At 34.1% G+C, this 14,372-nt stretch overlaps 2 protein-coding genes across 2 annotated transcripts; one reads left to right on the plus strand and one right to left on the minus strand.

Annotated features, from left to right (window-relative positions):
• The first annotated feature begins 49 nt into the window (after positions 1-49).
• LOC104887648 (tRNA (guanine(26)-N(2))-dimethyltransferase) lies at positions 50-9,359 on the plus strand. Its single transcript, XM_010672332.3, has 6 exons — positions 50-627; positions 5,178-5,384; positions 5,735-5,837; positions 8,057-8,257; positions 8,377-8,439; positions 8,710-9,359. The coding sequence occupies exons 1-6, from the start codon at positions 50-52 to the stop codon at positions 8,836-8,838; spliced, it is 1,281 nt and encodes a 426-aa protein (XP_010670634.1). The 3' UTR covers positions 8,839-9,359.
• A 1,812-nt stretch (positions 9,360-11,171) lies between these two features.
• LOC104887646 (40S ribosomal protein S26-2) lies at positions 11,172-14,134 on the minus strand. The gene is made up of 5 exons (XM_010672328.4): positions 13,978-14,134; positions 13,783-13,875; positions 12,994-13,078; positions 12,758-12,891; positions 11,172-11,427 (listed from the first exon to the last, which is right to left on the minus strand). The coding sequence occupies exons 1-5, from the start codon at positions 13,978-13,980 to the stop codon at positions 11,356-11,358; spliced, it is 387 nt and encodes a 128-aa protein (XP_010670630.1). The 5' UTR covers positions 13,981-14,134; the 3' UTR covers positions 11,172-11,355.
• Between the last annotated feature and the right edge of the window lie 238 nt (positions 14,135-14,372).

Consider the following 14,372-nt stretch of genomic DNA (forward strand, 5'->3'; position numbering starts at 1 on the left):
CGCCAATTTGATAAACTAAACGTTATCTCTTCAAAACACACAAAAAAAAATGCCAATTCTTTCACTCTTCTCCTCTTACTCTCATCCAACAATTCTTGCTTCCCAAATTCCACCCACCTCTTCAAAACCCAAAATCACCAATTACCAAACTGAAAGAGGCCTTCAATTCCAAGTGGGTGATTCTTTTTTCCGCCATGAAAGCTTCATCGGCCGCGATCTCGGTGTTCTCGCGGCCGCCCATTACAAGCGTTCGAACCCCGAATTACGGGTTCTTGACGCAATGTGCGGATGTGGTGTGCGGTCTATTAGATACTTGGCTGAATCTAAGGCTGATTTTGTACTTGCTAATGATGCAAATGAAGAGAACAGGGGTTTGATTTGTGGGAATTTGTCCCAAATTCCAAAGTATTTAGATGGTGAAAAGAGATGGGTAGTTACTCATTTGGATGCTAATAGAGTTATGAGTGAGTGTTATTTACAAAGGGATTTCTTTGATTTTATTGATGTTGATTCATTTGGGAGTGATTCAAGTTTTTTGAGGTCTGCTTTTAATGCTCTCAAATTGGATGGATTGGTTTATGTTACTTCTACTGATGGTTACTCTGCTGGAGGACATCGTCCCCATAAGTAAGTTTATCTTTGTCTCTCTCTATCTCTTGTCAAATTATTAGTTATGTGTGTGTTTAAAATGTGTGTGTTTTGCCCACCAACTGTTTGTGAAATGGTCCCTCTTGTTTTAGGGTCATGAAATTTTTTGTAGTATTTGTTGGTAGTGTAGGTGTTTGTGTAGGGGCGATTTTAGGGAGGTGTTTCGGTGCCACGTGTCTCACTCTAAAATAAAGAAAAAAAATGATGCTGATTATAGACGCAACTATAATGATAAGCTATTAAGGATGTCTTGGCCTAGTGATTAAAGTTGAGGTGCTGTGAACGATAGGTCACAGGTTTGAATCTCTCATTCTTTTTTTTATATTTTGTAGTTTGTATTGCCTTCATGGTTTATATAGATTTACAAAAATACAATGATAAGCTACAACACTTCTAGAATTATGTGTCAACTCAGCTTTTCAAACAACAACCTTATATAAAGCTACTTTAGAATATCATCATGTAATTTAAAACGGCCCACTTATATGAGCTCTCCTCTGAAAAATAAAAAGATCTATGGCAAAACTACTAGCTCTACAAAGTCAATATATATATATATGAATTTGATGCTTTGTACATGTCATATATATGAATGCATTGCTATTTGTCATTTATCAATTTGAATTGTTTTGAAATGTCCAAATTAAATATTGTTTTTAGTTATTGTGAGATTTAATGTTACAAAATATTCGGTTGACTTTAATGATTCTCAATAATAAATAGTGATAACAAAATTTAAATTTTAAGTGATCTGTAAAAATAATTTTAATTTAGTTCATCTATAATAGATCGGTAGCAATTAAATATTTATCAATGTACTTAAAAAAAAGAACATTCTTAACTTAACCTCTTAAAAAAAGAAGAAGAGCACAAGTCATTTAATTTATATCATATATATTCAAATCATGGTAACTTAACCTCCTAAAAGAATCTTGATAATTTAAATACTTGATTACCCTTAGATGTCAGAAATATCACTTTATACTCCCTCCGTTTTCTAAAGATCTTCCCACTTACTGTTCCTACAGATACCAAGGAAAATCAAGTTGTGTGGGGCATTGTGTGAGTAAAGTAGGAGAGAGAAAGGGGAAGATAAATATGATAGAATATAAATCTATTCCTGGGGCCTCAACCATCAGCTTAAGCTTTTGGTTGAGTTGGTCCTTTGACATGGTATCAAGAGCCAGTATGACATAAAGGTCACGGGTTCGAATCTCATCACCACCTCATTGCTAAGTGGAATATTTAGCGCCAGGTAAGAGGGAGACCTGTGCTGCATCCACACTTCAAGCCCAAAGGGCTCTTGCATGAGGGGACGTGATAGAATATAAATCTATTCCTGGGGCCTCAACCATAAGCTTAAGCTTTTGGTTGAGTTGGTCCTTTGACAAAATAAACAAATAAAAAGGGGTTAAAGTAGGAGAGAGAAAGGGAGTAAAATTGAATTAATAATGTAATGGTGGATCATATGATAGTGACATGAGAGGGTAAATAGGGAAATTTGTTTGCAAATAATGAATAAAGCAAAAGAGGGAATATTTTTTGAAAACACCCTTAAACAAAAAGAGGGAAGATCTTTAGAAAACGGAGGGAGTATTTGACAAGAGAAGTAATAAAATTATAGAGTTGATACGTGAATGACTTTTTTCATTCATATTTGAGGTCTAACTCTTTACTTAAATGAGTCTAGAACTCGTATTGTAACTCTTAATCTTATCAATGTTTATAATGTCTTTTTAATCATGGTTCTTTTGTTTCACTAACGTAATTACACTTTATATTTAAAAATTAGTTACATACTCCACTTTGACCATCATTTTTAATATGTACTCCCTCCGTCTTTTTTTATTTGCTACAAGCACTTTTTCACAAAGACCAAGGAGGGAGTGGGGACCATTGACATAAATGGAATTAACAAAAAAGCAAATAGGTAAATTGTGGGACCTATGTATTATATATGGAACATTTACAAAATCAAGAGGGGAGTGATGGCAAATTTGTAAAATAAAGTGTGGACCTATGTACTATATATGGAAATATTTGCAAATGTAGCAAATAAATTGAAACACCCCTAAATGGCAAAATGTAGCAAATAAAAAAAGACGGAGGGAGTAACAAAAAAATATACTCCATGTTAAATCTTAAGATTTGTTTTAATTTGTACTTTCAATGTACCAAATGTTTATGTTTTTAATACTATACAATTAAAAATAGTGATATTCAAAATTATATGTCGGCAACGTGAAACTTGAAAGGGTAAGAATTTTAATGAAATAGAAGAGTATGAATTTGATTGTAGTAAGACTATCTAAAAGACACGTGCCGAATTTACTATATATATTGTCTATGTTTTAATTACAGTGTAGATTCAGTATTTGTTGATGTCTCGATGGTACCAGTACCATACTACCATTTTGAAAGAAGTTAAATAAAAAGAAGTTTGAACTAATGAAAAATATTGTATATTATAATTTTAATGTTGGGGTTAATCCTATTAGGGGTATATTAGGGGATAATCTCCTCCTCTTAATCTTCTTTTCTTCTAAGGTGTTTAGTCTGATAACTTACCTTGAGTTAATCTACAAAAAATTTCTAACTAGTTGATTTTTTTTTTGACAACAAGAAATCGTATATTAATTTAAAAGTGAAAGTACAGCTTAATGCTAATACTAATACTTCCTCTGTTCCATAATAAGTGAAACACTTCTCTCTTTTTATGTGAGAGCTCTTTTACAAAAGTGTTTCACTTATTATGGAACAAAAGAAGTATATAAGTTATAACAAAATAGTACGATACAATTTATTTTAATGTTGGGGTTAATCCTATTAGGGATATATTAGGGGAGGGAATCTCCTTCTCTTAATCTCCTTTTCTTTTAAGGTGTTTAGTCTGATAACTTACCTTAAGTTAACCTACAAAAGATTTATAATTAATAGAAATTTTTATCTTACCTAAAGAAAATTTGGAAGATTTTATTTTTGATAACGAAAAATCGTACATTAATTTAAAAGTGGAAGTATAGCTTAATGCTATACTAATGTATGACAAAATAGTACGATGCAATTCATTTATTTTGTTAACATAGAACAAAAAGTGTTAGATAACGTAAAGGAAATTATATTTGTTGTTATGTACAAGTACAACAAGTCAACAACCCACGTGAACCGTCAAGTCTCCGTAGCTATCATGCCACGGCTCGATTGAGTGAGGAAAAACGATTTCGGTAGATATTTCCATACCAATCAAACATGAAATAAGAAGGTTGGTGCTTAATTTTATTTAACATATTTCTTTAAGTTGGTTAATACTTAATATTACAATTTGTTCGGATAGAAAGAAAGGGGGGAGAAATGGAAAGGGAATGAATGAATTTCTTTGTTTCGATAATGGATCGGGAGAAGGAAGGAGAGGGAGAGAGAATGATATATTCCTCCCCCCCCTCCTCTTTAATAAACATCATTCCTTTTAAATTGGAGTGATTTTAAAGGAAAATAGAGCTCTATTTTTCCCCTCTCATGCCTTTTCTTTCCCCTCTTGTGCCTTTTCTTTCTTTCGGTTCCTTTTCATTCTTTTTCCTTTTATATTGCTATCGAAACAAAGCTTATAAATAAGATCATTAAATCGTATTATAACAAAACATAAGTTGCTAAGTAAATTGAAAGTCTAGCTCACACAAAGCCATTATAGTAGCCTACTAATTTAAACACTAAACTGTAATAAATCTAATACTTAATTTATCTTATAACACTAATATAAAATAACCAAGTTACTTTTTAGTCACGCCTCAAATAAAAGGGAATTTTTAACTAATTAAAATAATGTAATACTTACTAAATACTTACTAATTCTCCCTCATCCCATAATATAGTGTTGGTTTTATTTTTAGTGGGTCAACTGTCAATCTTTAAAATCTTTGACCAAATATTCATATCATTTTTCAAATCTTTTATTAATGAGAAACTGAAGATATTAAAGGTTAAAAGTCTGTCTTAGAGACCGTATAAAAAAAGCACTATACTAAACAACGGAGAGAGTAGTTAACAATAATGCATCATATGTACATAACTTACAATAAAAAAAAAAGTTTACAAACAACTAATAAAGCTATATAAGCTTGTATGTAACATTAACAACTCAAACACACTTGTTACATATTTGTTGGGTTATTTTTTGTAATCTTTTGATTCTCTTAGTTATATGGAAAATTATGTTGATGTGGCTACTATATACTCCCTCCGTTTTACAATATAAAGCACGCACGATGTTCGAGGTCGAACTTTGACCGTTAATTACTCTTAATTTATGTTGATAGAAATTTTTTAAAAATAATATTATTATAGTATTTTTCAAGACGAATCCAACGGTATAATTTTTATTTATCGTATTTGAGAGATATTTGTGGTCAAAGCAAATTTTCGTAAAGCGTGAATGCCTTATATTTTGAAACAGAGGGAGTATACATCTTAGATGTAAAATCCTAATTTGAATATCTTTAGCTAACAGTTGAATTGTTTTGCTTATTTGTTAGTTCTTTAGCTTCATATGGAGCTTATATTCGGCCAATGCCTTATGCAAACGAGATAGGGTTAAGAATGCTTATAGGTGGTGCAGTTCGTGAAGCTTGTGTGATGGGATACCAAGTTACTCCTCTCTTTTCATATTACTCATACCATGGACCTGTTTTTCGAGTTATGTTGAGATTTAATCGTGGAAACCAACTAAGTCATGACATCAGGTAATGCTTCTCTTAACTAAGATATACTAGCTCCGTACTTTTTTAGTTGCACCATTTGGTTTCGTGGCACTATTCATCAATCAACTTTGTTAAACTGTCTCGAATTATTATATAAGAAAAAACATAGTTAAGTGGGGTCTTGTTAGATTCGTCTCAATGCGAGGATCCTAATAAAAGATATTAACGTTCAAAAAATCGTCTCGACAAATGTAAAAAAGCAAATGGTGCAACTAAAAAAATACAGAGATAGTAGAAGCAAGTAGTGTACATAATACTATTACATACTGTATGTCATATGTGCATTAAAGCTTGTGGTACGTTTTGATTTTGTCTTACTTTTATAATGGCAGCCATTATGGATTCATAAGCTATTGTCATAATTGTGGAAATTCTCAAGCATTTACTTGGGGTGAACTTGGGAAGATTTGTTGCTCCAATTGCAATATTGTTCAGGTATGGATTTGTTCTGGGTGCTTCTTATCATTTCTTTAAGTTACTGTTAATGGTTAACGGAACTAAAATTGCACAAGTGTTAACCGAACTAGATTTGCACCCGTCATCTAAAAAGTCATATGAAATTTTATTAGATTCTTTTTTATTGCGAAAATATTAAATTTTGTGAAATATATAACTCAAACTATTATGCATAACTAAGATATTAATAGTTAAATAAATTTGTGTAGAATTCCTTGAAAAAGTAAGTATAAATAAGGTCCATACTACTACTACTAGGATTTTGGAGGAAGGCCATGTTTATGGTGTTAAATTGATTACATGAAGAATTGGTTTTTTTTTCTCAGCTGTAAACAATGTTATTAATGTATAGACAAGATAATGATATGACATTAATAATGTATAAGGTTTGCAAAATATAGATGTGCACCTAGAATAGTACCACAAATTTTTCAATAGAAACCAATTTTCAGATCACATGCATACATATCTCTATATCAGCTTCTGCTTTGATCTTATCTTAAATAGTGTTTAATGACTTTGTACCTTTCTTAAAAAATGGAAGTTGATTGATATTTTATTCATTCAACCTAATTAAATAGACTGATATTTTTTTTTGTTGAGAGCTTTCGTTTGTTCCTCGTTTTCCATCTGCTCTTGAAATTGGTCCCCATAAATTTGTGAGCAGTGTTCAGTTGTGGACCATTGTTGGGTTATAAAAAAACAAGAGAGAAAATAGATGTTTTTTGGACCATTGTTTAGAGAGTGGTAACTTACTAACTTCTATCCAAGTTTAGTAAGAGATATATCTAATGGTCGTGTTTTCTCATACTTGCTCCGTTCTTTTTCTATGTTTATAAATTTATAGTTGAAATCTTTTTAAACAAAAAAAAAATATTAAAAAAGAATCGAGGGAGTAATATGTTAACTTGGAGTCGGTCAAAAATCTAAAACTGGTCATATATTTGACTGATTTAGAACCAAGTGAGAGCATGGCAACAATTAGGGGTGAAGGTTCGGTGTGCGGTTTGGATTAGGGCCTAATCCAATCCGATCCAAATAAAATTTGGATTTCAATTTTTCAATCCGAATCCAAACCAATTAGGGTTTGAATCCGATCCAATCCAATCCGAATTTTCATACTCTAGATTGGATCCGATCCGAAAATCCGATTTTTTTTAGAACTCTAGTTTTTCGATTAAATGAATTAAGCACAACAACAACTTAGTAGATTTAGGAAATGAGGAATTAAGTGCACTTTGTGTTTTAGGGGAAGGGTTGAAGTGCTATGTGTATTGGGCTATGGAGTAGTTTTTTTTATAAAAAAAAATCAGTTAAGCACTTAAACCCAATCCAGATACATAATACAAGGCATATTACTATTTGGTTATATTGGATTTTTAGATCCGATCACCCTCAATCCAATCCGATCTGAAAATCTAATTTTTCAAAAAATCTCAATCCGATCCAATCCGAACACAGTTCAAATCCGATCCGAATTACTAATTCGGATTGGATTTTGGATATTATCCGAATAACTTTCACCCCTAGCAACAACACCGCCTTCCTTCCAACTCTTATCACCCAATCGAATGAACTAATATATTTTGTGACCCAATTAGAAGAACATCATTGTTACTTTTGATGCTTTACTAGAAATGTCACTGGAACCTCTTGAATCCCCTCCATCTCCCCAAAACTGAAGAACAAAATAAATCTTGATTAATGTATCAAAGAAACATACTTCATTTCGTATCTTTAAAAATTGTTACAATTTGACTTTTCTACTATTAAACGTATCTCACTTTGTTTTGACGTTGTATCTTCTAATTATTACATCAAATGTTATTGTACTTGTCTCAATGTGTATTTTTGGAACATTAACTTTTTTATAATTAAAGAATATAATTGATCAAAGTTGTACATTTGACAAGCTTACAAGTCAAAATGTTGCAATTATCAGGAAGTAGGGTAAGTACTTCAAAAATTCGTTCACTTTCGTCTTTACAAAAGTGTATTGTATTGAAAACAAACTAACTCTAAATTTATTCTATAATATTCTTTTACAAGATTGGGTTCTAAATGTTTCTCCCTGTGTCATATGTGATGGTATAAATAAATGATCAACAATACAAGCTTTGATTCAAAATCAAATGCAGTCTGTTGTTATACCCACCAAAAAAAAAGAGTGATATGGACTTTTCATCTTGTGTTATCAGCATCCTGGTTCGGTAGTTGTCTCAGGACCCCTTTGGACTGGACCACTACATGATGGTGGCTACCTTGCAGAGTTACTAGACTTGGCTCAACAATGGGGTTGGATAGGGAATGGCGTCGGCCTCGATTTGGAGAAGCTAATTAGACTGATGATTGATGAAAGCAATCCAGATTTACCATTTGGCTACATTAAACTTGATCAGGTTTCTAAAATTTCTTTTCCTAAATCCTACATAATCATTTTCTCAAAATGATGAAACTCTTAGAAGTTTTAAGCACTTGTTTGTAACTTGGTTACTGATTTCTGTACAATACTTACCAGATAGCTAAACGTGCAAAAGTGAATTCTCCTCCCCTCAGAAGTTTCATAAGCACCCTGCACCAGGTACATATTATTGTTATCTTTATCTAATGTACATGTACGTAAAATTTGTCGTCAATGTACTTTCGGACTGGATTGGACTTGGCCAAAGCCGAACTTACACCCTTACACTAGCCCTCAATCCACAATTTTGTGATGGCTTCTGCCCCTCATTTGAATCAAAGTCCATTATAATTTCTAGGATAACTTGATGCATTTGGAAATTAGCTGCAAGAACTAAATGAACAGAGCTTTACCCCAACTTTATCTATGTGACAAATGTGTTGTTTGCAGGAGGGTTATGCTGCAAGTAGATCCCATATAAGATCAAATGCGATCAAGACAAATTGTCCGATGACAGCATGTGTTAAGATTGCGCAGGACTTTTACAATCACCGATTAATTGACGACGGTAAAGTATAAATCATGTCTCCATAAAATTTTCGTTACCAACCATTACCACGCTGGAAGATGGTATTAATTGGTGCCACAAATTTTTCAAGGTAAAGACATGTTTTTGAATTAGACTCCTATTACATGGATATCGATATGAGGCCTTTCTTACAAAATCAGATCAGAACTCATTATCACAATCAGTATTACCAAAACAAACTATAAGTTTGTGTTGATCAATGATTAGTCGTGGAATCGGGAGCTCTAAGGAGAGATGCAAGATAGCGGAGTTTGGGGAACTCCCAGGCAATACAATTCTTGTGCATAAGACATAGGTGTAAGCCAGTTTAGAATAGAAGTGAATCTTGATCAATGGAAGTGATATTGAAAGGACATTATTCACTTTAGAAGGTGCAAAGGACTCCAACACTAGGCAATGATTCCATGATTATGTTTGATCATTCTTTGTTATTTACTAGAGCAATTGTAATCCTATATTCAATGAAGTATGTAATTGAGTTGTTTTTATGATCAACAGTATTTTGATTGCAGACATTTGACTTTGGTGACATATTATGAATATCAGCAAGGAAAATGAAAGACAGGAACAATAAGCTTGGAACTTGAAAGTGTAGTTTCTTGAATAAAAAGTACTAGTTTCTTTCACCAAATTAATCATAGAAAGTACTAGTTAAATTTTGGCAAATCGTGCATTCTTTCAGAAGATGCTCTTAGTCACTTCTCCGTCTAAACACTCCTGTGACCTCTCGCATCAAAAACTACTCTCGAAACCTCTAACCGTAGGAACTCGCCAGAGTTCCGGTACCGCGTAGTTCTTCGACGGGTTCTCCGACGAGTTCCCCTTGTTTTTTCATAGCTTTTCTCTCGTTTATCTTCCCTAGTTTTCGGCGGGTTATCCAATTCGTCTTTATCTGTTTTCCTTCGCGTCGCTCCGCTTCCGTTTGAGTCGCCCCGTTTGAGTCGAGTCTTCTCAAGCTCCTTCCCCCTCCCCTCGTTGTGCGTTGGGTACCACCTCCCCTTCCCCTGTTTCAGTTTGTTGGGCACCCCTCTCCCCGTCCCTTGTTTCAGTTTGTTGGACACCCCTTCCCCTCCCCTAATTTTTGCTTAAGTTTTAGTTTGTTGGGTCTGCCCTCCCCTTTCCCTAGTTGTTGTGCGTCGGACTTCCCCTCCCCCTCCCCTGGTTGTGCGTCCGGGCTTCCCCTCCCCCTGTTTATGTTTTTTTGTCGAGTCCTCCCCCCCTTAATTGGTCAAGTTTAGGTGTTGGGCATCTCTTTCCCTAACCCCTTGGTGGTTGGAGCTCCCTTCCTAGTCTATGTTAGCTATAGCTCTGCTGTTTTGTTTCCTAGTTTATGTGGTAAGTGTTGGTGTTCGTAGTTGGTTATGCAACGCAAACACAGTTGCCAGTTGCATAAGGATTGGTGGAGTAATTTTGTAGTCAAAGAATATGTTCTTTTAGAATCTATGATGAATGAACAAGTTACTAAAGAAGATGAGAAGTGTGAGCATGGTCGAGGCGACAAAAAGTATTTCTGATTCAGACATGTGTTTTCTTATTTCATAATCCGGAGGTGTGTTCCAAAGCTCAAATTGTTGAGTTCCTCCTTCTAGCTTGGCAACGATCTTATTGGTCCTTAACTTGAAAAATTCAAATAGACGGCATCCCAGTTTCATTTGGTGGATTTTAGCATGCCCTATTTCTCCTACTTTACTAAGAAAACTAAAATGCTCTCAAAAGAGAGTTATGAGTCACTTGGGAACGTGATTCTTCAACAAACCATGAGCCTAGAATCCCAAGCGTCAGAAGTTCGTTGGGATTGCTCATGCAGCAAGACGTGAATCTTGCCTTTGGTTGTCCGTTATCCGAATCGCTAACGACATTCAATTCTACCAATTCCATCAGTTATCAAAATTTTAACTCCACCAAAACAATCGACCAGCAACGCCATCCTTAATCGGCAACTCTCCGTCACTCATAAAGCTCCCTTAGTTATTACTTTGTTTTATGTTTGTTTGTGTTAGTATTATGATATACTTTGTTGTTTAATTAATGCACATTTTCTAAATGTCAAAAAAAAACAGAGAAAAAGATTGTTTCTAATACCAAAATCTCAAACCAAACCTACACTAAGATTGGATAAACAGAACAGAGCAAATGTATAATGTTATCAACCAGAGTAAGCCCCAGCCACTGGGCGTATATGCATAGGCAAACTCAGTTTATGTAAATACCAACCCAACTTATTGCTGCCTATAACATATCCAGGAAATACAAGATCCTATACGTAACACATTGAAAGTGAGGCAAACAAACGAGGAAACAAAGAAAAGAGAGGCAAAACAGATGAAGTAAACAATTTGAAGCATTAAACTTTGGATAACAATCATCCCCATTCAATTCTAAATAAAGACAGCTCAAGCATAGAGTTGAGGTTTACAAAAATCCTGAACCAAAACTTTGAACTAAAGTTCACAAAATCTATGAAATAAGCATGGCAACATTAAGCTTCAGACGAACGTGAGTATCCCTTATGCACGGGCTCCAGCAGCAGGAGCACCAGCAGGTCGAGCTCCAGGAGCACCAGGCCTTGGTGTGTCCTCCTGAAAGCCATAAACCAAAGTTAGCTCACCAGAAATATTACAGCAAAGCTAGATTACAGTCAATTATAAACCATATACACTTGAAACCAGAAAAAAAAAAAAAAAAAAGCTGCATTACAGTCAATTATATAAACCCTACAAAATTTACTTGGAAGTGTCAAGGAAGATAGTTATCTCATTAAGCAGAAAGCAAAAAGAAAAGTCACCTACATGACATTTTCTTATCATTGTTCTCACATCCCATATCTGTTGCCAACCAAATTACTAACAAGGGGGCAATGAGAGGAAGAGATACCACATTTTCTTAGGCTTGGATGCAGGAATTGTCAATCCCCAAGTAGTTGCAGTTCTTATGACTTAACAAAAGAATGCTTACTGACTACATATAGCAACACTCACAAACACATTTCAATTGCCAAAGGAGGCTACGGAAACCACTGGTGGTTCCCATGTCAGAAAGACATTTGTCCTAAGATGACTTCATTGTGGATTTGTTGGTGGCAAATAATGATGGTTTCCACATAATCTAAAAGTAGGCAAAAGACCATGAGCAATGAGCATCTCAAAACAAGAAAACCATTACTCATTATGCAACTTAATCTAGAATGATGTTCATAGCATTATTATAATAAGAAAAAAGAAGGTAAAGATGAACATTGCAAGTATAAATGTTTTTGCATGTACAACAAGCTTAAGGCTGTTGTCAATAAAAATCTACCCCACACAAACATATCTAGAACAGATAACAAACAGAAATGCAGATGACTCATATCTGCCTTGGGGGACATAATATGGCAATTTTAAGTCCTCACCGATTTCCGCACCTTTTTCTTTATAACCTATACTTTACAATGCTCTTTTCCTTGTATAACAATGGGTACGCACTCAGTCTGGTATGCTTCAGGTTAAAGGTCCTGAGTTACTTAATTTTGAGAGATATCTTAATTTGTTGATATGAAATATGTAAAATGATTTCAATGTTCAAAGACAACTAGCATGGACCTCTATGACAAAGTCTACATACTATTGCAAAAAGAAACAACAGATGTTTTTAACACATAAAATTCAAAGACAACTAAACCATCACAAATACACTTGCTTTATGAGTAGTTAAAATTGCAAAGATAGGATATGTCAGATAATAATACCATCCCACAATTCCCACTATAATCTGAGTTAGGACAGGAATAAAGAATTACATCCATCACCAACAAAACCAAGAGTAGTAGCAAACCCATTTATCATCTCATATCCACAAGAGACAGACAGGGAACACATTAAGGGTTAAAAGAACGATATAAATTAATACATTAGCAAAAGAGATGAATACCTTGCGTCTAGGGAAACGTTGTGGTGGGTCACGGTTCCTCCTGTTAGTAACAGATCGTACCCTCACCACGTGGGAGTGGATAGCACAGGAGACACAATATTGCATCTTGGTGTAAAGCTTTGGGAGCACATACCCTTCAAAACATATAGATAAATGCCCACAAAAGGTCAGCCAAAAGATCTTCAGCTCACATACATATTCAACACTATAACATTACACTTAAAAGGGAGGGTTACCATCATAGACACAAGCTTCTTGAACATCACGAACAGCTGCTTGTTCAACAATGTTCCTCACGATAAATCTCTTGATGGCCTTGTCCTTTAAAAAAACCAAATCCAAAAAAAACCATTATCATCTTAAAAAATATCAACTCGAGCATATATGCACATATAACAATAAAATTAAACACATATATGCTTGCCCGCGTTTGATCTTAAGAATGTGAAATAGCACTGATAATATGATTCTCTGAAACTTAAACCATAAAAATTTGTGCACATTCATCAAAATACAAACATAATACTTGTCCATAGCTATCAAAAGACCAATAATGTACAGGCATCAAAATCCACATCAACCGATTCATCAAGCCAAAAAAAAATCTCCTTGAATTTGCATTTGTTCAAAAAGAAAAAAAATACACCTTTTTGCATATGCAACAGCAAGGAAAAGCATACACACAAAAGAATATCAGCGAATTCTATCAGAAAAATTCTAATTAATCTGCAATAATAATAATAATAATAACAATTTCAAACTCTAATCAAAGCATAAATTACAAGCACATTCAAATTTATCAAACCAGCGACTGAACGAGAGAAAAAGCGAATTAACCTAGTTTTGGCGTTAATTTAAAGAAAAAAAAATCAACATCTGAATGAATCATACGATCTACAAATTTAGCGTTCATAACAAACATATCCGATATACAAATCACAAACAATAATCAATTCATACTTACAGAAAATCAAATAATATCGAAAACAAATCAAATTTTTGAAGGAGAGAGAAAACGAAGGTACCTTAGGGCAGCATTTACCGCAGTTGGAGCAACGAATGAAGTTAACATGACCGCGGCCATGCTTGTTGCGACCTCCGTTTCTTCTCTTGAAAGTCTGCGAATAACAATGGAGATTCATTCAGTTAACAAAGAGAAACACAGATTGTAGAAGAAGAAGATGATAACGAAGAAAGAAAATGTTGTGGCAAAGACTCACCATGGTTGAAGGCAGGCGAGGCGAATTTCTCTCTCCTCCGACTGTGGCTGCTGCTGCGCTCACTAGGGTTTGGGATTTTGATGAAAAGAAGTGGAGAGTAATTTCGGCTTATATAGTGGAGAGGGTTTTTATATTGCATATTTATAAACATGCCCTCGCATTCTTTGGTGACTAATTTTAATTTAGTTTAAAGTTTTTTTTATCAAATACTCCCGAGTTTTCAAAAAATTCACGAGTATCTTCATATTTTTTAAAATTCACAAGGTACCCTAAGTTTCATAATAATTCACATAAATACCATTAATGATTAATGATGTCGTTAGTCATTAATCTTAATTTAGGAGATTTCAACTCTAATTAACTTATAATTCTAACCCTAACCCATACCCTTACTT

This window comes from Beta vulgaris, chromosome 2 (assembly GCF_026745355.1).
Source record: "Beta vulgaris subsp. vulgaris cultivar EL10 chromosome 2, EL10.2, whole genome shotgun sequence".
Taxonomy (NCBI): Eukaryota; Viridiplantae; Streptophyta; class Magnoliopsida; order Caryophyllales; family Amaranthaceae; genus Beta; species Beta vulgaris.